The sequence below is a fragment of the Bombina bombina genome, chromosome 10 (assembly GCF_027579735.1).
Source record: "Bombina bombina isolate aBomBom1 chromosome 10, aBomBom1.pri, whole genome shotgun sequence".
In the NCBI taxonomy this organism is placed as follows: domain Eukaryota; kingdom Metazoa; phylum Chordata; class Amphibia; order Anura; family Bombinatoridae; genus Bombina; species Bombina bombina.
Genome location: NC_069508.1, coordinates 145,584,848 through 145,609,479, shown reverse-complemented (window position 1 = coordinate 145,609,479; position 24,632 = coordinate 145,584,848). Strand labels below are relative to the sequence as shown.

Below are 24,632 nucleotides of genomic sequence, written 5' to 3'. Positions count from 1 at the left end.
AAGTCATTATATTCTTAGAGCAGTTTATAGTGTAAACTGTTTAGTTGGCCAGGTCTCGTAACTCATACTAAGCTTCACAACATAAATCTTTCTGTTTGGCATTGAAAGAAATTGGAGATCAAATCTGTATTCTCAACAGAGTAAATTATCAGGAAAACTCAACTATTCAATTTCAAACATTCTACAAGATAGGATTAATAGGACTTCTGGGGTTGTGTGAGACGAGCTTTACTGTCACCTTTGTAGCAGTTTGATGTTAAGTTTGCTTGTTCAACAAAGTGATGATTAATTTGATGCTCTTCCAACCTTACATTTTAAAAGCCTCCAAAATGTTATAATGAATACAATATGGCTTTTACATAAAGAAGTTAGCATTTAGGTATTGTATTTGGATTACTGATGAATATATATATAAAATCAGTATTAATCCTTACAATATACTATATACCTGTATATATATATATATATATATATATATATATATGTATATATATATATATATATACACCTATATATATATATATAAATATAAAATATATATATATATATTTATATATATAAATAGATATACACACATATATACAGTATATATATATATATATATATATATATATATATATATACTATATATATAGTATATTATAAGGATTTGTATTGATTTAATGATAATCCCTTAAGTATTCTATATAAATAATATTTTTACATAAAGTCTTATAATAACTTACTCAGGGCCAGACTACGAGTTGAGTACTAACAGTTAAGCATGAGCGATAAGGGATTTATCGCTGGTATTTGAGATTGGCAGGTTTTTTCGCTCATATTACAAGTTAAAAGTAAACACGATCCCTTGAGCTCAATTGAAGTTACTGAGCATCGGGTTATCGCTTCCTCAGAGCTGTGGTTAACTGTTTTGCAAAACTAAAAAGTGTCACAAAACACATAAAAAAATACATTACAAAGTACAGTTACACTCATAATAACAACATCTAATAAAAAATTATTTAAAAAAATATTGCACACAAAAGTTATTAGGGCTCAAAGATATGAGGTCTCAGGTGTTAAAAAACAGGCAAAGGGCTTTAACATAGAGATACATACATATACATCTCTAATGGTTTATATGTATGTTTAGAGTATGTATGTATATAGAGTTAATTAGACAAAGGACTCACTGGTCTTATCAATTGTATCCAAATTTTATTCCTTAGTGACGTTTCAGGGGGTGTTCACCCCTTCATCAGACCAACGATTTGTCTAATTAACTCTGTGATTCCCTCCTAGCACCCTGGCATGTGTATGCTGATATTTGTATATATGTATTTAAAGACATATGTACACATATAATCACATACATACATATGTATACATATATAGACATACAGTATATAAGTGCATTGGAGCCCTTTGCAGTTAAGTAGATGAAAACATGTAAAATCATATTATAAAATATTTTAATTTAATAAAGTATTATAGAGTGTATTTACTATAAATATTTGACATTCCAATGCTCTGAACATAGCAGAATATGTTCTATGTATTTATAAATAGATATCCCTATATAAAGCTGTATATATATATATATATATATTGTACCAAAAAACATATATGTAGAAATAGAATGTGAAATATTCATACTTTCATGTCAGGTTAGTGCACTTGAGATTATTCAATTGGGTTTGCGCAAAAGTAGTTTTTTTTTTGCTTCATTAGGTAAAGGGCGCCTCATAGTGTAAACTGTAATTTATAAAAAGGATTCAAAACAATTGGGTCACTCACAAGAAAGGTGGCACTATATGGATAGTGCAGATGGGCAGGTTGGATGTCATAGCCATCATCTACCTAATACTGCCGGCAGCTGTCTCCAGCTAAATTCCTCTTGGAACAAAAGAGTCTCCAATATGCAGTGACTGCAAACATTACAGTGTATTGTCTGTGGGAAGTGGCCCGCAGGCGGATATTGGAGACTCTTGCACTCAAAGAGAAATCCCCCTGTAGTGCCTTTTTACCTACTGCCTGTGGCCAGATATTGGAGACTATTTTGTTCCAAGAGGAATTTCCCTAGAGACAGCTGCCAGGAGTATTAGCCAGCTATGACATCCAGCCCGCCCCTCTGCACTATCCATCTATATAGTGCCATCTTTCTTGTAGGTGACCCAATTTTTTCATATCCATTTAATAAATTGCACAGTTTACACTATGAGGCGCCCTTTTGTCTTTACCTTGTTTGCTTTACATATTGGTGTTCCCATGCCTTTAGAAGAGGAGCTGCCCTGGTGTTCTTGATCACCCTTTTGGATCAGAAACTGAGATTTTTCTTTTATTTACAGTATTGTGTGTGGTATAGCGCCCCTTGTTACTTTGTATTCAAAGTGGCTTGTTTTTGTTTTTTTGTTCCATTAACTTCTATGGGGAAATAGGTTATCGCGCGCGCAATATTCTACGTTCGGCTGTTTACGCCAGTGGCATATTTAGGTTTTGTGCTGCCCTAGGCACTCAAAATTCTACTCCCCCATCCCCCCCAAAAAAAAGGTTTTAGGCCTTTTTTCCCCTTCATATTTTTTTGGGTCAGTGTTTTAAAAAAAAAAATTCATAACAACTCAAAAGAAAATGGGCTAGCAAAACACTTGGTTACAGGTGGGTTGAATTGCATGCATCTCATACCATTTTCTCCCTGAGAGAAAGGGGAGAAAAGAAGGGGAGGGGAGAAAAGATAAGGAAAGGAAAGACGGGAGAGATAGAGAGAAGAGAAAAGTGGGGAGGGAGAGAAGAAAAGGGGGAGGGAAAGAAGGGAGGGAAAGAAAGGAGTTAAAGAAGGGAGCAAGGGAGGGAGTTGAGAGAAAGAAGGGAGCAAGGGAGGGAGTGAAAGAAAGAAGGGAGTAAGTCGAGGGAGGGAGTGAGTTGAGGGAGGAAGGGAGGGAGAAAGGGAAAGAAGAGAGAGAGGAAGGGAGGGAAAGAAGAATACACTTTGAAACAATCACTGCCCTTCACATGCAACAACATACAGTAATTACCATAATTCAAGTAATGAAACATTTTAAGTGTCCGTTTACTATTTACTCCGTGGGTTCATGAATGCAGAGAAAGCTATTAGTAGCTAACATACATTAGCACTGAGAGTTTATGATTAGACATCACATGAATGCAGAGAAAGCTAGCTATTAGTAGCTAACATACATTAGCACTGAGAGTTTATGATTAGACATCACATGAATGCATAGAAAGCTAGCTATTAGTAGCTAACATACATTAGCGCTGAGAGTTTATGATTAGACATCACATGAATGCAGAGAAAGCTAGCTATTAGTAGCTAACATACATGAGCACTGAGAGTTTATGATTAGACATCACATGAATGCAGAGAAAGCTAGCTATTAGTAGCTAACATACATGAGCACTGAGAGTTTATGATTAGACATCACATGAATGCAGAGAAAGCTAGCTATTAGTAGCTAACATACATTAGCACTGAGAGTTTATGATTAGACATCACATGAAAGCAAAGAAAGCTAGCTATTAGTAGCTACATACATTAGCACTGAGAGTTTATGATTAGACATCACATGAATGCAGAGAAAGCTAGCTATTAGTAGCTAACATACATTAGCACTGAGAGTTTATGATTAGACATCACATGAATGCAGAGAAAGCTAGTTATTAGTAGTAACATACATTAGCACTGAGAGTTTATGATTAGACATCACATGAATGCAGAGAAAGCTAGCTATTAGTAATAACATACATTAGCACTGAGAGTTTATGATTAGACATCACATGAATGCAGAGAAAGCTATTTATTAGTAGCTAACATACATTAGCACTGAGAGTTTATGATTAGACATCACAAGCTGATCTAAGCAGTGCACAGACGCATCCAGTCTGTTAGTTACTAAGACCTGCAATAAGTTCTGCGCTCGCAGGCGAATCACAGCTGACAAGGGGAGACAGCATATCTGCACAAGGTCTTCTCCTCCAGCCTCACCTTGTAAGCATATCCATGGGCTAGTTTCTCACCAAGAACGCTTCCACTGCAAAAATGCAGGCGGGTCTAAATGATGCAACGGTTTAAAGGAGCATTGCCTGTGAAGAGTGACCTTAATCAGCGCACGTGCCTTGTCTTCTCTCTAAAAGCATGCACTTTATAACTCACTGTACTGTGTGCTGGCTTTTAGAGAGAGGATATGGCAGATGTGCTGCCCCTCCCAAATCTGCTGCCCTAGGCACCGGCCTTGTTGGCCTAGGCCATAATACGCCCCTGTTTTATGCGCATCGGAAACTTTCTACTTTCAACTTGTAATACAAGCGCAACTCGACACATGCACAAACACAAGCTTACTTCTAGTGCAGTTAACACTTCACTTGTAATCTGACCTTCAATTGGACTATAATGCAATTTAATTATTTCAATGCAGAAGAAAAAACATAATTTATGTAAGAACTTACATGATAAATTAATTTCTTTCATATTGGCAAGAGTCCATGAGCTAGTGACGTATGGGATATACAATCCTACCAGGAGGGGCAAAGTTTCCCAAACCTCAAAATCCCTATAAATACACCCCTCACCACACCCACAATTCAGTTTAGTGGGGTGATAGAAAAAGGAGTAAAAAAGCATACAAAAAGAGGGACTGGAAATATAATTGTGCTTTTATACAAAAAAATCATAACCACCACAAAAAGGGTGGGCCTCATGGACTCTTGCCAATATGGAATAAATAAATTTATCAGGTAAGTTCTTACATAAATTATGTTTTCTTTCATGTAATTGGCAAGAGTACATGAGCTAGTGACGTATGGGATAGAAATACCCAAGCTGTGGAAGTCCAGAGAAGAGTCACTAGAAAGGGAAGGATAAAATAAAAACAGCCATTTTCCACTGAAAAAATTAAATCCACAAAAAAATTTGTTTTTCTCATAAATTTAAAGAGAAAAACTTAAAACATAAGCAGAAGAATCAAACTGAAACAGCTGCCTGAAGAAATTTTCTACCAAAAACTGCTTTAGAAGAAGCAAATACATCAAAATGGTAAAATTTAGTAAATACCTGTATATGCAAAGAAGACCAAGTTGCTGCTTTGCAAATCTGATCAACTGAAGCTTCATTCTTAAAAGCCCAAGAAGTGGAGACTGATCTAGTAGAATGAGCAGTTATCCTCTGAGGTGGGGACTGTCCCACCTCCAAATAAGCTTTATGAATCAAAAGCTTTAACCAAGATGTCAAAGAAATGGCAGAAGCTTTCTGACCTTTTCTAGACCCAGAGAAGACAACACATAGACTAGAAGTCTTCCTGAAATCTTTAGTAGCTTCAACATAATATTTCAAAGCTCTTACAACATCCAAAGAATGTACAGATATTTGAAGAGTATTCTTGGGATTAGGACATAAGGAAGAAACAACAATTTCCCTACTAATGTTGTTAGAATTCACAACCTTATGAAGAAATTCAAACGAAGTCCGCAAAACAGCCTTATCCTGATGAGAAATCAGAAAAGGAGACTGACAAGAGAGAGCAGAGAATCCGAAAACACTTCTAGCTGAAGAGATAGCCAAAATAAATAACACTTTCCAAGAAAGTATTTTAATATCCAAAGAATGCATAGGCTCCAAAGGAGGAACCTGCAAAATCTTCAAAACCAAATTAAAGGACCAGTCAACACAACAGATTTGCATAATCAACAAATGCAAGATAACAAGACAATGCAGAAGCACTTAGTAGGAACTTCAAATGAGTAGTAGATTTTTTTTCTGACAATTTTAAAAGTTATGTCTTTTTCCACTCCCCCTGTCCTATGTGACAGCCATCAGCCAATCACAAATGCATACACGTACCATGTGATGGCCATCAGCCATTCACAAATGCATACACACTTATTCTTGCACTTGCTCAGTAGGAGCTGGTGACTCAAAAAGTTTAAATATAAAAAGACTGTGCACATTTAGTTAATGGAAGTAAATTGGAAAGTTGTTTAAAATGGCATGCTCTATTTGAATTATGAAAGTTTAATTTTGATTGAGTGTCCCTTTAAGACTCCAAGAAGGAGAGATTGATTTAATAACAGGTGTGATACAAACCAAAGCCTGAACAAAACAGTGAATATCAGGAATCTTAGCAATCTTTCTATAAAATAAAACAGAAAGAGCAGAGATTTGTCCCTTCAAAGTACTTGCAGATAAACCTTTATCCAAACCATCCTGAAGAAACTGTAAAATTCTAGGAATTCTAAAAGAATGCCAGGAGAATTTATGAGAAGAACACCATGAAATATAGGTCTTCCAAACTCGATAGTAAATCTTCCTTGAATCAGACTTATGAGGCTGTAGCATAGAATTAATCACTGAGTCGGAGAAACCTCTATGACTAAGCACTAAGCGTTCAATATCCATACCTTCAAATTTAATGATTTGAGATCCTGATTGAAAAAATGGCACTTGAGACAGAAGGTCTTGTCTTAAAGGAAGTGGCCAAGGCTGGCAACTGGACATCCGGACAAGATCCGCATACCAAAACCTGTGAGGCCACGCTGGTGCTATCAGAAACACATACGATTGTTCCATAATGATCTTGGAGATCACTCTTGGAAGAAGAACTAGAGGTGGAAAGATATAAGCAGGTTGGTAAAACCAAGGAACTGCTAAAGCATCCACCATCTCCGCCTGAGGATCCCTGGACCTGGATAGGTACCTGGCAAGTTTCTTGTTTAGATGAGAAGCCATCAGCTCTATTTCTGGAAGACCCCAGAAATAGAGCTGATGGCTTCTCATCTAAACAAGAAACTTGCCAGGTACCTATCCAGGTCCAGGGATCCTCAGGCGGAGATGGTGGATGCTGACAAAATACATCTGGATGGAGAGACCACTCCCCAGGATGTAAGGTCTGACGACTGAGATAATCTGCTTCACAATTGTCTACACTTGGGATATGCACCACAGAAATTAGACAAGAGCTGGATTCTGCCCAAGAAAGTATCCGAGATACTTCTTTCATAGCTGATGAATGACATATGCCAGAGTTGTGAAATTGTCTGTCTGAAAACAAATGAATGGTTTTCTCTTTAACAGAGGCCAAACCTGAAGAGCCCTGAAAATAGCACGGAGTTCTAAAATATTGATTGGTAACCTCACCTCTAGAGGTCTCCAAACCCCTTGTGCTGTGAGAGATCCCCAGACAGCTCCCTAACCTGAAAGACTTGCATCTGTTGTGATCACAGTCCAAGTAGGACGAACAAAAGAAGCCCCTTGAACTATACGATGATGGTCTAACCACCAAGTCAGAGAGAGTTGTATGTTGGTATTTAAGTATATCAATTGTGATATCCAAGTATAATCCCTGCACTATTGATTCAGCATACAAAGCTGTAGAGGTCTCATGTGAAAACGAGCAAAGGGGATCACGTCTGATGCTGCAATCATTAGACCTAAAACTTCCATGCACATAGCCACTGAAGGGAATGAACAAGCTGAAACCAATTTCATTTGTCTCTTGTCTGTTAAAGAGAGAGTCATGGACACTGAATCTATCTGGAAACTTAAAAAGGTGACCCTTGTCTGAGGAATCAAGAAACTCTTTGGTAAATTAATCCTCCAACCATGTCTTTGAAGAAACAACACTAGTTGATTTGTGTGAGATTCGGCTAAATGTAAAGACCAAGATATCATCCAAATAAGGAAACATCTCAATACCCTGTTCTCTGATTACAGATAGAAGGGCACAGAGAACCTTCGAAAAGATCCTTGGAGCTGTTGTAAGGCCAAATGGAAGAGCAACAAATTGGTAAGGCTTGTCTAGAAAAGAGAATCTCAGAAACCGATAGTGGTCTGGATGAATCGAAATGTGAAGATATGCATCCTGTAAGTCTATTGTGGAAATATAATGACTTTGCTGAACAAAAGGCAAAATAATCCTCATAGTCACCATCTTGAATGTTGGGACTCTTACAAAATGATTCAAAAACTTCAGATCCAGAACTGGCCTGAATAAATTCTCTTTCTTTGGGACAATGAATAGATTTGATAAAAACCCCAAACCCTGTTCCTGAAATGGAACTGATATTATTACCCCTGAAAACTCTAGATCTGAAACACACTTCAGAAAATCCCGAGCCTTCACCGGATTTGCTGGAACGTGAGAGAGAAATAATCTTCTCACAGGAGGTCTTACTCTGAATCCTATTCGCTACCCTTGAGAGACAATGCTCTGAATCCACTAATTTTGAACAGAATCTACCCAAATGTCTTGGAATAATTTCAATCTGCCCCCCCCACCAGTTGAACTGGATCGAGGGACGCACCTTCATGCAGATTTGGGGGCTGGCTTTGGTTTCTTAAAAGAATTGGATTTTTGGGAACCAGAGTCTTTAGGGGAAGGATTAGTTTTCTGTTCCTTATTCTGTCGAAAAGAACGAAAACGATTTGAAGCTTTAGATTTACCCTTAGATCTTTTATCCTGAGGCAAAAAAACTCCCTTCCCCCCAGTGATAGTTAAAATAATTGAATTCAACTGAGAACCAAATAAATTGTTACCTTGGAAAGAAAGAGATAGTAATCTAGATTTAGATACCATGTCAGCATTCAAAGATTTGAGACATAAAGCTCTACTAGCTAAAATAGCTAAAGACATAGATTTAACATCAATTTTGATAATATCAAAAATAGCATCACAGATAAAATTATTAGCATGTTGAAGCAAATGAACAATGCTAGACAAATCAGGACCTGTTTCCTGTTGCGCTAAGCTATCCAACCAAAAGGTTGATGCAGCCGCAACATCAGCCATAGCAATGGCAGGCCTGAGAAGATAGCCAGAATATAAATAAGCTTTCCTTAGATAAGATTCAAGTTTCCTATCTAAAGGATCTTTAAAAGAAGTACTGTCTTCCATAGGAATAGTAGTACGTTTGGCAAGAGTAGAAATAGCCCCATCAACTTTGGGGATTTTTTCCCAAAACTCTAATCTAGCCGCTGGCAAAGGGTACAACCTTTTAAACCTAGAAGAAGGAATGAAAGAAGTACCAGGCTTAACCCATTCCTTAGCAATCACATCAGAAATAGCATCAGGAACTGGAAAAACCTTAGGAGTAACCACAGGAGGTTTATAAACTGAATTTAAATGTTTACTAGTTTTGATATCAAAAGGACTAGACTCCTCAATATCCAAAGTAACCAACATTTTTTTTAACAAGGAACTAATATACTCAATCTTGAAAAGATAAGTAGATTTGTCAATGTCTGAGGTAGGATCTTCTGAATCAGAGAGATCCTCATCAGAGGAGGATATTTCAGTATGTTGTCAGTCATTAGAAATGTTATCAATTTTATGAGAAGTTTTAAAAGACCTTTTACGTTTATTAGAAGGCGGAATAGCAGACAAAGCCTTCTGTATCGCATCAGCAATATAATTTTTCATATCAACAGGGATATAATGTACATTAGATGTTGAAGGAACAACAGAAACTGTACTAGTACTGATGGAAACGTTTTCTGCGTGCAAAAGCTTATCATGACAACTGTTACATACTACAGCTGGAGATATCTCAGCTAACTTACAACAGATACACTTAGCTTTGGTAGAACTGTGATCAGGCAGAAGGGTTCCAACAGTTGCTTCTGAGACAGGATCAGATTGAGACATGTTGTAAAATGTAAAAGAAAAAACAACATTAAAGCAAAATTTACAATGTCCTTATGTGGCAGTTTCAGGAATGGGAAAAATTTAAACAGCATAGCTCTCTGAGCATATAGAAGACAGGAGGCATATAGGAAGTGGGGTGAAAAAATAAACAAAATTTCTTGGCGCCAAGTATGACGCACAATGCAAAAGGAAGTTGAAATTTTTTTTGTCGCCAACAACATCCGGAAATCACAGACGCAACCTCATGCAAGGAAACCTGGCGTCAACTAAGATGCTGGAATTTACAAACTTGCCTCATCAAAGACTTACCTTTGTGCCAAAAAATTCTCGCGCCAAGGATGACGCAATAAATAAGAGCATTTTTCTCCCTCGCGAGCCTAATTTTGCCGGCGAAATTAAAAGAAAAAACAGTCAATTTGAAAAATGTATTTAGAACTTTATATTAATACATAAAGCGCCGAACCATAGCTGAGAGTGTCTTAAATAATGAAAACATACTTACCGAAAGACACCCATCCACATATAGCAGATAGCCAAACCAGTACTGAAAAAGTATCAGTGGTAATGGTATATAAGAGTATATCGTCGAGCTGAAAAGGGAGGTAGGAGATGAATCCCTATGACCGATAACAGAGAACCTTTCAAAAGATTTCCCTTGAGGAAAACCATAAAATCAATAGGAGATACTCCCTTCACATCCCTCTGACAAACACTGTACTCTGAGAGGAATTGGGCTTCAAAATGCTTAGAAGCGCGTATCATCGAATAAATCATAGAAATCAAGCACACACTTACTTCACCACCTCCAAAGGAGGCAAAGTTTGTAAAACTGAATTTTTGGTGTGGTGAGGGGTGTATTTATAGGCATTTTGAGGTTTGGGAAACTTTGCCCCTCCTGTTAGGATTGTATATCCCATACGTCACTAGCTCATGGACTCTTGCCAATTACATGAAAGAAATACATACACACACATATATATTTAAGTAAATATATGTATTTTATATATATGTGTGTGTATATATAATGTATGTATGTATGTATGTATATATATATATATATATATATATATATATATATATATATATATATATATATATATTCTTTAAAAGTCTAAAATTACTTTTGTAGATAAATTATTGTAATAAATTAATAAAGTGTAATATAATCCAGTTCTGTTATATTAATGCAGAAGGAAAAAAATGGACACAATGTTAACCAATATAATTTCATCACTTAAAAGAAGGCACCTACGTTTATAGTCACATGTCCTTTGTGTCATGTTATAGCTGTGATTTGTTTTTCTATCAAATCACACATTTAAAGGCATATATATTTAAGTATTACAAAATTTGTTGCTGGCAAGAAAGACAAGTGAAGGTTACACATCTTTTTATGTTGCAGCACATATACGTCTTTCACAAACATTGCTCTGTCCATGGTTGCATATCTTTCCCCACTACTTTGAAAATAGAGTAAAATACTGTGGTACAGATCCTGATTGGCTGGAAAAAAAAAATCTATTTTGTTATATTGAGGAACGATGGAGATGTGAAATGTCTGTGCTGCAAAATAAATCAAAGTATTTTAAGCTTTCCATTACTTTTGTAATGTTTAAAAATGTAAGACCTTTATGAGATCTGTTCCAATCCATTGGAAGAGAGTGTGAAGTGTGGCTTTTTTTGTGTTTTTACATTTACATGTTTTTACATTCAAAGCCATTCCATCCATTCACAAGTAATTCAAAAGCCAAATTAATGTGTGGTTTTTCTGTGGCTTTACTTCCCTGTAAATTCACCAGCAATGTATGTTTAGTAATTCAACAACAGCATTGCAATCTATCAGAAAACACTTTTCAAAAAGTGTTTAGATGTCTTTCCCAGCTATTGCCTCATGAAAAATCCATGTAGATGTATTTTCAGCAGCATATCTTGAATCTTTTCACATCTTTTTCATGATTGTTCATAATTCAGATAGAGGCACCATCTATTTTATTGCAGGAGGACTGTCATAATTTAATATTGTTCTAGTAGGGGTTGGTCCTTTGGGACAGTCCCCCTACAAATGCCCCCAAATGTATTATTATTATTATTATTATTATAATTGTTTTTCTTAGTTTTTTTTCAGTCTCTTGATTATTCTATTATTAAAAATACACCTCTTATTTCACTTCCTGATTTTGTTTTTTATTAAAGATTTTCCAAAAATAACAATAAGATAAACAAAAATCATTCAGTCAGACAAACCATAAGCAGTCTCTAACAGTTATAAATCTACTCATCATGAGATTAAACAAATCTTATTAAAGCTTGCTCTGGCCACAGTAAACAGATCAGTAGTATCCAAAGTTAAATACATTGTTATGTTTTCTGGTGATTAATACATATTAAATCAGTTTATTTCCCTTCTACTTTTTTCCCTTTCCACCTTCATGGGCAATTCTTGTAATGCCCCATGCAGCAATGTTATTTGTAGACTCTCCACATCCTGTTCTTTCAATGTGAACTTATCATTAAAGGGCAATAATAGCTGGAAAATGACATTGTTTTAATTCATTAGAACATATCATTTTAAGACTATTGACACTGCACTATTATGTGTGTAGTAGGGTTAAATATGAAGTAGAATTACCTCTCAGTAACTCCAATAGAAGAACCGCTCAGGAGCTGCTGATCCAATCAGCAGCATTCCTCACACAACTCAGCTGTGTAACTAGCGCTTTGCAGGTCCCAAGCGGTGATCCAAGCTGGAAAATGACATTGTTTTAATTCATTAGAGCATGTCATTTTAAGACTATTGACACTGCACTATTATGTGTGTAGTAGGGTTAAACATGAAGTAGAATTACCTCTCAGGAACTCCAATAGAAGAACCGCTCAGGAGCTGCTGATCCAATCAGCAGCACTCCCCACACAACTCAGCTGTGTAACTAGCGCTTTGCAGGTCCCAAGCGGTGATCCAAGCTGGAAAATGACATTGTTTTAATTCATTAGAGCATGTCATTTTAAGACTATTGACACTGCACTATTATGTGTGTAGTAGGGTTAAACATGAAGTAGAATTACCTCTCAGGAACTCCAATAGAAGAACCGCTCAGGAGCTGCTGATCCAATCAGCAGCACTCCTCACACAACTCAGCTGTGTAACTAGCGCTTTGCAGGTCCCAAGCAGTGATTCTACTGTAGTTTAACCCATTTGCAGGCACAGAGTCAATAGTCTTAAAATTACATGCACTGAAACGAATTAGAACATGTAATTTATATCTGTGCACAGTGAAATGGAGATTCCTTTTGGATTCAAAAATACAAAGGTTAGTTAAGTGTTATGTTCTCCCTCTATTCTTCTAATGAATGATTCAAGTAACACAAGATTCAAAGTTTAATAAACAGTTAGTCAATGTCAGTCATTGCTAATATTTTAAAATAATATTTATATATATTTCAAATCTAGTAAGAATACTCTGAAATCTTCTGGTTTTCAGATTATAACAGCAAATCAAATATAATGCTTGATTGCCTTTCAAACCTGCATTTTGATATGTTCAAATACATTTTAAAGGGACAGTCAACTCTAAAATTCTAAAAACTCTAAGGGATTGAAAACACCAAAAATCTTATTGTTTAAAAAGATAAATAATCCCTTTATTACCCATTCCCCAGTTTTGCATAACCAACACAGTTATATTAATATACTTTTTACCTCTGTGATTACCTTGTATCTAAGCCTCTGCAGACTGCCCCTATCACATGGCTATTTATTTATTGTTTATTGACTTGCATTTTAGCCAATTAGTGCAGTGTCATGCACAACTCCACGTGGGTGAGCACAATGTTATCTATATGGTCCACGTGAACTAGCAGTCTCCTGTTGTGAAAAGCAAATAAAAACATATGATAAGAGGCTGTCTGTAAAGGCTTAGAAACAGGCAGACATTTAGAGGTTTAAATGTTATTAAGTAAATTAATATAACAATGTTTGTTGTGCAAAGCTGGGGAATGGGTAGTAAAGATGTCTATGAATAAGGCCAGGGGGGCCGAAACGCGTAAGACAGCTTAAGGGATGAGCTGTGATTGGAATCTTTGGATTTTAAGCATGTTTTATATTTTGAATAAAGCTTTGACTTTTTAATTTAAGCGCTAAGTCTGACTCGCTGGTGTTCTAAAGTTTTTAGTAAAGATGTTATCTACTTTTTAAACAATAACAATTTTGGTGTCGACTGTCCCTTTAACCCTTTAGAGATCTGAGAGAGCTTCAGTGCATTACTATGTACAGTGTTGCAGCATTCAATGGCAAATGTTTGCTATAAACTTAAGAGGTTGTATTAAAAGAAACAGTTTTGATATTAAGATGCCTTTGTGGGATTGAAAAAAGTCATTTTAAGATATAAAAGGGAGGCTTCTAAGCCCCCTTTAAATGAATACTTAATAATTCTGGAAGAGTTCTAGTTACAGTCTACTCTAAATAAGCTGCATGTGGTGAAAATATATGTTTTCCTATAAATCTTCTGTATTTCTCTGTATATTTTAAACTTACAAATGCCTTTTATGCAATGAACTTCTTCCTTTTTAAATTGTTCTTTATAAACATAAACTAATATTATTATTATTGTTTTTGATATTGTTATTATTTTGCAAGTGTCTAACACAGATTGTTTGCTCAAAATGGAGCCATCTTAGAATATAAATTGTCAGTGCCCAGTGTGAGAATCTAGTTAACTTTATGAGAGTTTTAGTTAATGTAGTGATTTATTTTTGATTAAATGTCATAATGTAGATCTTTAAAATGTTAACTATGTTTAAGCTAAATTCTAAAACAAATAGACATAAATTACTGAATAAATGCCTGGTTCTTGGTGTTGCCACCAGCTTGCTTTTAGTACTGTTTTGCTGCTCCTGAGCCTACCTATAAATGCTTTCATAATAAATGTAATTGCATGTTCTATCTGAACCATAAAAGTTTAATTTTGACTTCCATGCCCCTTTAAAGGGACAGTAAACACTTTAAGATAGTTATAAAATTATAAACTGTATATACATAAGATACAATCTGCAATATACTTTATTTTCTTCCCTTTTCCTGTAATTCTATTCTGAAATCATGAGCTTTTCAGTTCCTGTTAGAAATGGAAGTACAGAACACTGTTATATTCCACACAGTCATTGACCTACCACTGTCCCTAATTGGCCACAGCAGAGAAGGTAACCTAAGTTACAACATGGCAGCACCCATTGTTTTATAGGCACTAAAACTTTACTTATTTTGTCACTATTTAAACAGTTAATGAAACTTTAAAAAATACATCTACATGTTATTCTCAGACTAATCTTTCCTTTTAATGTATAATTCTGTCTAGCATTTATTTAGTGTTTACTGTCCCTTTAACTAAGTCACTTGGCTGCTTTGAGTTTGTTAAATTCTGGATATGGCAAGCCTGTCTGTGTCTGCTTACTAAATAAATGATGCTATATTCATTTCAGGGGGATTTTTTTTATGTAAACCTGTATTAATACATCTACACAATTCTATGTGTGTGTGAAAAGTATAAATGTTCCTATTATATTGTATCTCTAGTTTGGGTAGTTAAACTAATTTAACCAGTGGTGCTTCTAAATGGATGGAATTGCAATAAACACTGAAACTGAATACAAGTTTTTCCACAGGGCAGACTGTAATGGATTGGAATACAAGCTAGGTTATGGAATATTAACTATAGTTATTATGTATTTTGCATAGCATCTTGTCTTAACTGTGGAAACAATATAAAACAAATGGAATAGACGAGTGTGCCTTTAACCATTCCTGCCGTGACTTATTAATCTACATCGGAACAAAGTTCCAATGTAAACAAATAAGTAAAAATTTAAAATGCGCGATCGTTCATGCAATCTCGTGATTTCAATGATGGGATCAGGTCAGGGGGAATGCCTATGACGCTAGGCACATCCTCCAGCCCACGATCCCATTTAGGAAGCAGCTATGGCTTCACTACAGCCAAACAGTTCAGATGTTCCGTGCCGTCCTTATAGAGCTAAAGCCCAGCGAAGTTGGGACGGCATGGAACGTTCTAACGGCGGGAAAGGGTTAAAAAATTCTCAATTATCCAGTAAATTGGTCAAATTAAAAAACTAAAATAATGCATCATGGTTCTTTAAGGGCATGAAACAGAATGGTTCTATCTTTGTCAATTCTGTAAGTGTTTTAAGTCTGTGTGTAGTATGTTTTTGTGTACAGCAAGCATTATATGCTTATGTCAATCCCAGAATGTGCTTCAGCTCACTTAAGCATTATCAGACAATGTCAATTAGGTCTGTTTGTACAATGTTTCTTCCCAGTTTGCTAAGCATGTGTGTTCATGCATTTTCATGCCATTATTTCCTCTGTTCAGAATGCTGCATATAAGCACAACACAATTAATCTTGGCATGCTACACTCTGGACGTAATTCAGCAATGCATGCTGGCAAAAGCTTGAGTTTAACCATGCAGCCTAGACCTAACTATCAAGAAATACAGCTCTATAATGTAAGTATGTGGGAAAACTCATTTAGAATTGCATAGTTAACTAAAATGTTTGTTCTGTGTGTCTCCCTGTTGCACTTCTTTCTTAACAACGTTTTTATATCTGTATTTATTTAGCACAGCTATTTCTTTTGTGTTTCCTTTGGAAGTGGTATTATTTGGAAAATGGATTACATCAATTGGTTGAGAAAGTTTCTAAAAATAATACTAATAATATTAATAACAATCATATTCATATGTACTGCACATTCCTTGACATTTAAAGGGATAGGAAAGTCAAAATTAAACGTGCATGATTTAGATAGAGCTTGTCATTTTAAGACACTTTTAAATTCACTTATATTTTCAAATGTGCTTCGTTCTCTTGGTATCCTTGTAGAAAAGAATACGCACATATCCTACACTAGTGGGAGCTGCTGCTGATTTGTTCCAGCACACATTTGTCTCTTATGATTGGCTAGCTAGATGCTGTTCATTCAGCAAAGGATAACAAGAGAATGAAGCAAATTTGATAATAGAAGTAAATTTGAAAGTTGTTTAAAATGATATGTTCTATCTGAATCATGAAAGAAAATGTATAAGAAATTAAGCTAGTAATTAGCAGCTAATACATTGTAGCCTCTGGCAAAGAATACCAAAAAGTCCATGATTTATTTTGCCCTTATTGAAAATCCTCAGATAACTTAACAGGTTGGTTATTATTAATATGTTGGGTTAGATCAATGACTACTCATTTAATGGGTACTAAAAATGTTCTCTGCTCAATGTAAAAGAGAATATTTAAAATCTATTACAGAACTTTCTCTTTTTTGTAAAATTTATGTTACTGGGCTGAATAAACCAACTTTTTTTTTTCCTGTGGAAGTTGTCCCTGTCAGCCGGTGGGCAGTAGAGCCCCAAGAGTCATTTGTAATCATGCATTTCTGGTTAGTTTCTACTTAAATTTAAATCCTTTACAACACAAAAATACTTTTTTCCATAATGTTTATCTTCTGCCATTTGATGATAGATAAAGGATTAATATGTCCCTTTAAGTTATTCCTATAATATGGCCTCTTGAAATCTATTGTGAACTTGGTTTAACCCCTTGTATGCCAAGAAGCATTGGCAGAATTGCATTGCAGTTCACTTTGGCAGTCAAGGGGTTAAACCAGGGATGTAGCGTAGTTATTGGTATATTTTACATAAATACTAAAATAAATATTTTTTATTTTTTTTATTTTAGACCCAATAAATTTGTTATTTCTACTAAAACCCTGTAATCATCTCCTTCCCTTGTTGTTACCAAAACAATTATAGGTAGCAACATTATACCTTTCTAATTATTTTTGTTGTTGTATCTCAAATAATTATTTTATAAGGAATGTAACATACCTGTAATGCAGTGTTGCAGAAATGGGCATATGTTACATAACACATTAAAGGGATATTATAGTCATTTTGTCTTTGTTGCATGTTAAAATGTACGTGTGACTAAATAAACCTATCTTTTCGTGCTTGCAAAGACTTGTCCAACCAACACAACTTCAATGCAAAGAGAACTTAATACTTTTCCATTAGTTTTGCTAAAAGGGACATGAAACTCTTTTGGGTTTCATATCCCCTTAAAATCAAATTTTTGATAGCTGCAATCTAAATTGAAATGTTTTTACTTACCTGATTTTCATGCAAAAACATTTCTAATATATTTACATGGTATCCTTATGCATGCACATTTTTATAACGTCCCTTTAAGGGAAAGTAGCATTATTAACAGATCAGACTTTGTATAGCATATTAATTGCAAATAACTATTTCCAGATATGACCACTTTGACATTTGCCTTTGTTTATATTGTGTAAGTGTTGTTACCTTTTGTACAACTTGTTGGGATTCTCAGTGTTGCTTTTATTAGATATTATGGTGTTTTGTGTCGTTTCCTGAAAAATTTTCATAGAAACAAAAAACAAAATACAAACGCATCAAATTCTTAATGTTGCCTTGTTTTGTGCTAAAGTTACTAATCTCATTAATGTGTCCCAGCTCAGCAAATATTACATTGTATCTTTCCCCTTTAAATGTTTTATATTGTTCCATTATTAATGTTTAGATTGTATGTGTGTTTTTGTAAGTTACATTCTGGTTACAACAGTAAAACCATAAAGATGCAAAATTAAAAAGTCAAAAGAAAATCAATAATCGTATTACTTTCTCAGGTGAGTTTTGCTGATCAAAATAGTTCTAATGTCTAACATTCTTACCAACGTTATGCCAAACATTGCAAAGGGATTTTTTATACCCTTAAAGGGACATGACACCCATGACTTTTCTTTCATGATACAGATAGGCACACAAATTTAAACAACTTTGGTGGCTGCACATATATGACTTTTGTCATTGGCATACTGAAGTATTCAGCTAGCTCCCGGTAGTGCATTGCTGCTCCTTCAATAAAGAATACTGAAAAGAATCAAGCAAAATTGACAATACAAGAAAATTGGAAAGTTGGCTAAAATTAAATTCTCTATCTGAATCATGAAAGAAAAAAATGTGGGTTTAACGTCCCTTTAAGGATTGGAGATTTCAGCGCAATTTGTTTTCATCACTCAGTTTAAACAGAAATAGAACATTTGTTTTTTGTTACCTATGAATATATATATATATATATATATATATATGTGTGTGTATATAGATGTTGACATAAAAAAATCTTTTAGAAGATCACTGTTTCAATTAGCTATTTAGTTAAAGAATTACATAATTATTGTAAAATTACAAAAAAGTTAAATAAAAATCTAGAACAAGATTATTATCCCATTCCACAAAAACCTATAGCTAAAAAACTGTAGGACAAAATCTCAAAATGGGTTCATTGGTGTCCTCTGAGTCAGCTAAGAGCAAACATTTCAATCATTTTCATTAGTTTACTTTCTGTACACTGTGAGACCTGTTTTGCAGGAGGGGGACACAAAGAAACCAGACATATGGCTCCATGTATTTAAAGGTGAGTGGACAACTTGAGAAGTTGTCCATTCGCCTTTGTGGCATACGGGAAACTGATCCTGTTGGTCCGCTACCCGTGTGTATTGTTGCACGCCCAAGTGAGCGTGTAAATCCCACTCCTCTTGTGCAACCAATCACATGAGAGAAGGGTCTGTCAATCATCCCTAGCGAGCAAGTTCAGAGTGATTTTTCTTTGCCAGCTCAGAGGAAGCCGTGGTCTAATGTATAGTACATGGAGCCTAAACCCTCCTATAGCACCATCACTACTATTTGGGCCAGATGAGCCCCCTAGATGTGTGAGCCCAGTGAGACCTGCGAACCCTTTGGTTACACCTGTAAGTGTCACCTCCTTTTGAATGCCAAGCAATGCTATTCTAAAACATATCCAAAAATACATCTATAAAACAAATGTCTCAATTTAATAACATTTATCAGGCACTAATCTTTACTCTTGGTGGGACTACTGAGATGTAATATGACTACAATAAAAAAAAAATCTAAACATTTTAGTTTTAATTCAGTGTGATAAAATATACAATGCAAGTAAAAAAAAACTCCCAGTTTTTTATTGCCAAAGTAGAAAACATATAAATCAAAATACTACCTTTGTCTGTCCAGAAAATATGTTATGTCTTTGGTTCATATAGTCACAATACAAGTGGTAGAAATAAAGTTCTTGCAAGGGATGCCTTGCTTTTATACTGGAGAGCCGTATGTGTCTTTATGTAGAGATAGAAACTTCTTCTATTCATCTCATTAGAAATAGAACAAAAAAGAATGAAGGAAAGCCGAATTGTACAGTATCTTTTGGTCTTTCCCAAATCTCAGCACTTTTCCAAAGATGTTGTCTGTATATTCATTGTGAAGCACTCCCAGACTCTTGCTTCACTTGTGATTCCTCTGTAGTATATTAGTTAGTTTATTGGGTTCTCAGGGGCTGACCAATTACTCTCTCCATGTTTCTATCTCTACATAAAGGCATATTAAAAAAATCGCCCATGAAGAAGCAAGGGACTCTCACTTGGATTGAGACTGTATGAACCAAAAACAAAATATATTTTCTGGACATAAAAGGCAAGTACTTGTATATATTTCTTCTACTTTATATTTGTCATTTTAACTTTATATTTTCATTTGAATTGTATGTGTGGCAACATTGAATTGAAACTAAAATGTTAAAATATGTTTCTTGTAGTCATATTAGATCTCCGCAGACTCAGCAACAGTGAGGTTAGTGCCTGTTAAGTTTTATTAAATTATGGAAAGGGGACTTTGCAAAGCAATGTGAGCAAATGGGTAAAATAATCCACTTGGAGAAATATCTCCAATTCAGCAATTCTGTAAATGTAAGTTAGTTGTAAAAATTATGGGGGTTTTTTTGTTGTTTTTTTTTTTTTTTTTGATGGACTGGGGAAATTGCTTATTGCACCACTCTTCAACCCCATTTTATTATTAACTTTGTTTTAATTATTAGCTTAGGAAATAAGTTGCTTTATTAATGAGTACCTTCAAAAAGCAGGGGTGCTCAACCTTGGTGCTCCAGAGGTTTTGGGACTACATTTCCGATGATGCTCAGACACTGAGAATCAGCTGGATAAGCATCATGGGAAATGTAGTTCCAAATCCTCTGGAACACCAAGGTTGAGCACTCCTATGCTATAGCAAAGAATTAATATCAGTAAGTCAAAGGCCTGGAAAGCTGTGGGAGGAAGAAAAGCAAGTAGTTAAAACATATAAAAAGTATTTTGCCCAGAATCCCCATGGTAACTACTGTTAGCTAGGGTATTCTGAGAAAAAAGTAATCTAATTTGTTTGGATGAACTATGCCAACTACTGTATGCAGCACTTGAATACTTAAGCTATAATGACGAGTTCTAATATGAGTAATAGCCATATTTGGTTGGGTTTGGATGTGAATGATGAGTTAGAGGAAGCTAAGGAAGTTATTAGGAAATGTATGACTGATTGTTATGCAAGCTAGGATAGAGACGTGTGAGAAGGATGAGTCATACTCTAGGTTTTTCTTTAAGAAATGTTTTACTGAGAAAGATGGTTTAGACAGTGTGTTGAATGATTGTGGTGTGGAAGTTAGTGGTAAGAATGACATTTTGAATGAGATTTGGACGTTTTATGATTCTATGGTATAAAATATTTAGATTGCTTTTTGTCTAATGAGTTGGACATTTTTGGAAAACAATGTTGTTTTTAAAGAATTGGAAGATGTGAATGGTATAGAAAAACATAAAACCACAGGAAGAGATAACATGCCTGTTAATTTGTACTGTGCTTTTTGGGATTTGAATGGAGAAGATTTACTTAAGGTTTGGGTTTTAGAGAATAATGTTTTGTCTGAATTAATGAAAGAGAGTGTAATAATTTGTTGTATAAGAAAGGATTTTAAAAATTGGAGGCCTATATCTTTATTGAATGTGGATTATAAGGTGATTGCAAAGGTTTTGGCTGATAATATGAAGTGTGGTATGGGTAAGATTGTAGGTGAAAAACAGGTGGTTGCTGTGCCTGGCAGGCATATTACTAAATATTTGGGTTGCTTGTGAATATGTTATGGTACAGTGAGGAGTTACAGCAGTCTGTTGAAGTTGCTAAATTGATTTTGAGAAAACGTTTGATAGAGTTTCACATGAGTTTATGTTTGGAGTTTTGGAGAAAGTCGGCATGCCAAAAAATGTGCTTGGGTGGATTCTATTTTTGTGTGATGGCATTGTTAGTGATGTATACTTTAGATCTAGCGTGAGGAAAGGGTGTCCATTGTCTCCTGTTCTTTTTCTGTGTTTGATTGAACAATTTTTGAAGAGATTTACGGGTGATTAGAGGTGTGGAATTTACTCGAAGTAATGGGAGAAGTTTAAAAGTTGTAGGTTATATTGATGATGTAACTGTAGTTTGTGATTCCCAGGTTAGTCTGAGTAGAGCAAAAATACAGACTGAATGCTTTTATATGGCAAATGGTTTTAAGGTGAATTGGCATAAATGTGTTCTGAAAGCTTTTGGGGAGTGGAGAGAATTGGGTTTAAGTGCATGTCTTGTACAAAAAGGTGCGCTGGAAGTACTTGGAATTAAGTCTAATGATTATTTGAAAAGAAGAGATGAAAGTTGGCAGAATATTGTATGTGAAAATGAAAAATAAAACTAACTTTTAGCCTTTAAGGACTCTATGTTTAGAAGGAAAGGTGTTAGTAATTAAAGCTGTGTTGGTTCTGATTTTGTTATATGTGAGTAGTGTGTTTCTGTTTCCTGATAAGATTTTGAGGAAAATTGTAAGATTGGTATGGAAAAGATTGTGCATGTGAAAGACAAGAGAGGGATAAATGTACCTAATATTGAGAGGTTTTTGATTGTTAAGTATGTATGTATGTATATAAAGCTGAGTATGAAAGATAATATTGCGGGGTGTATAATGAGATATGCTGCTGGTGAGGTGTTACAAAGGTTTGGATTGTGTGTTAGAGGTAATAGGGGGCCTGATTGTTTTGCGTCACCATGGTTTTATGTTAGGATAGAAAAATATTTAAGAAAGTATAAGTTGGTAAATGTTGCAAAAGATGTGTTGTGTGATAGTAAGAAGGACGGCATTCTTACAAGAGAGGAGAAATTGCATGTTATTGTTATTGGGAGTTTGACTGGGTCTGAGAGTGTGCAGGTATAGAAGAAAATGTTGGTAAATAGACAGAAAGATGTATCATGGATGACTGTGCATAGGTGTGTGCCTACAAGGGAATTTCAATGGATTAGAAGGTTACTCAACTCTGAATGTTGGGGAAGGATGTAGTCATGTGGAGAATGTTTTGTGGAGCTGTGAGTATGCAAGGAATGTGTGGAAGGCACTTGGTAGAATGATTATGGATTTGACAGGAATGCGGTTTTGTTTGGCTTCTGTGGTGCAAATAATGTTCAGTCAAAGGTGATGGATGATCCGTGGAAGGTTATATTTATATTTTTGTCTTGATAGGAAGAGGTTGGGAATAGTTGACTCTGAAGGTATCTGAAAAACAAAGAAGTGGAAACACTTGTGTAAATAACTGTATATGTTTTTTTGTTTTTTCTTGTGATTTGCGGTTTGTTTTATGCTAATACTTAGGGGCATATTTATCAAGCTCCGTATGGAGCTTGATGCCCCGTGTTTCTGGCGAGCCTTCAGACTCGCCAGAAACAAAAGTTTGGACCGCTGCTCCATAACCTGCTGCTCCATAACCTGTCCGTCTGCTCTAAAGCGGTGGACAGACATCGCCGAAAATCAACCTGATCCAATACGATCAGGTTGATTAACACCCCCTGCTAGCAGCCGCAAATCTGCAGGGGGCAGCATTGCACCAGCAGTTCTCAAGAACTGCTGGTGCAATGATAAATGCCGACAGCGTATGCTGTCGGCATTTATCGATGTGCAGCGGACATGATCCGCAATATCGGATCATGTCCGCTCGCATCATGATAAATAGGCCCTTTAGATTGTTAAGCACTTTTTGGATGTTATAGATTTTTTATAGGGCCAGTGTGAGGGTTTATATAGACAGCTGAAGGGACAGTATTTAGGGAAAGGTTTTAGGTAAGGGATTAGGATTTAGTGGCCTTGGTGAAGGTTAGCGTTAAGTTGATTTTGAGGGACAGTATGAAAGGATTGTAATATGGTTTTCTTTAGTCTCTTAGGGTTATTTTTTACATTTTGGTCTATTGTTTTTGCATGTATCATAATGATATTTTACATTTTATCTATTATAAATAGTATATATTTTCTTAACTAAAAAAAAGACGTACAATTGTGAGATATATTGAAGATTATTTGTATAGTATTACCCAGGATCCTCTGCTCCAGTAGAATTAGTACTTGCTCAGGATTTTCTGTAGAAAGATACTCATTTAATTAGTTTTGATTCAAAGAGGTACATACAATGATCTCTTTTGTATTACTTAATTTATAGTGGAATTTATTTTGTCTTTCTTTTTCCTCACCATAATCTATATAGAGACTGGTTTGGATTTCCAGTTTACACCATATTATTTTAAGTTGTGCACTGCAAAATAATTGAACAAAATAAATGTATAAAACTGCAAGTATCTCTAAATTCTATATTTTATAGACATTGCTCTCCCACATGCAAGTCTGTGCAAACATTGTATATTCAGGCACTAATCAATATACCTTAATGTCTTTTATATCCAAACATATTGGTAGTGGTTTACATAAAGCTAGAATTACACACAAAAATGTATTTACTTCCATTTACTTTTAGAGTGATCAAAAATAGATATTTTGTGCCAAGCTTACAGTATAACTCTGTAGTATTTTTTATTATTAGTAATATTATTGTTGTTTATTTGTAAAGTAAAGCTAAATTCTGTAGCACTGGGTACATGATTAGGGGTATGAAATTTTATTGCATTGTTTTTGTGTGTGAGAGTGTGAGTGGGCGTGTGCCAGGAAAAGTGTTGCTAGTCCTCTCAATCTTAAAGGGACATTATACACCCATTTTTTCTTGGCATAAATGTT

General features: G+C 35.2%; 1 protein-coding gene across 1 annotated transcript in view; it reads left to right on the top strand.

The window, feature by feature from the left end:
* Window positions 1-24,632, top strand: part of LRRC7 (leucine rich repeat containing 7) — a 518,594-nt gene that overhangs the window by 318,461 nt on the left and 175,501 nt on the right. The window contains exon 20 of the mRNA XM_053693367.1: window positions 16,013-16,147. Coding sequence (XP_053549342.1) covers window positions 16,013-16,147 — 135 coding nt within the window. The remainder of the gene's footprint in view (window positions 1-16,012; window positions 16,148-24,632) is intronic.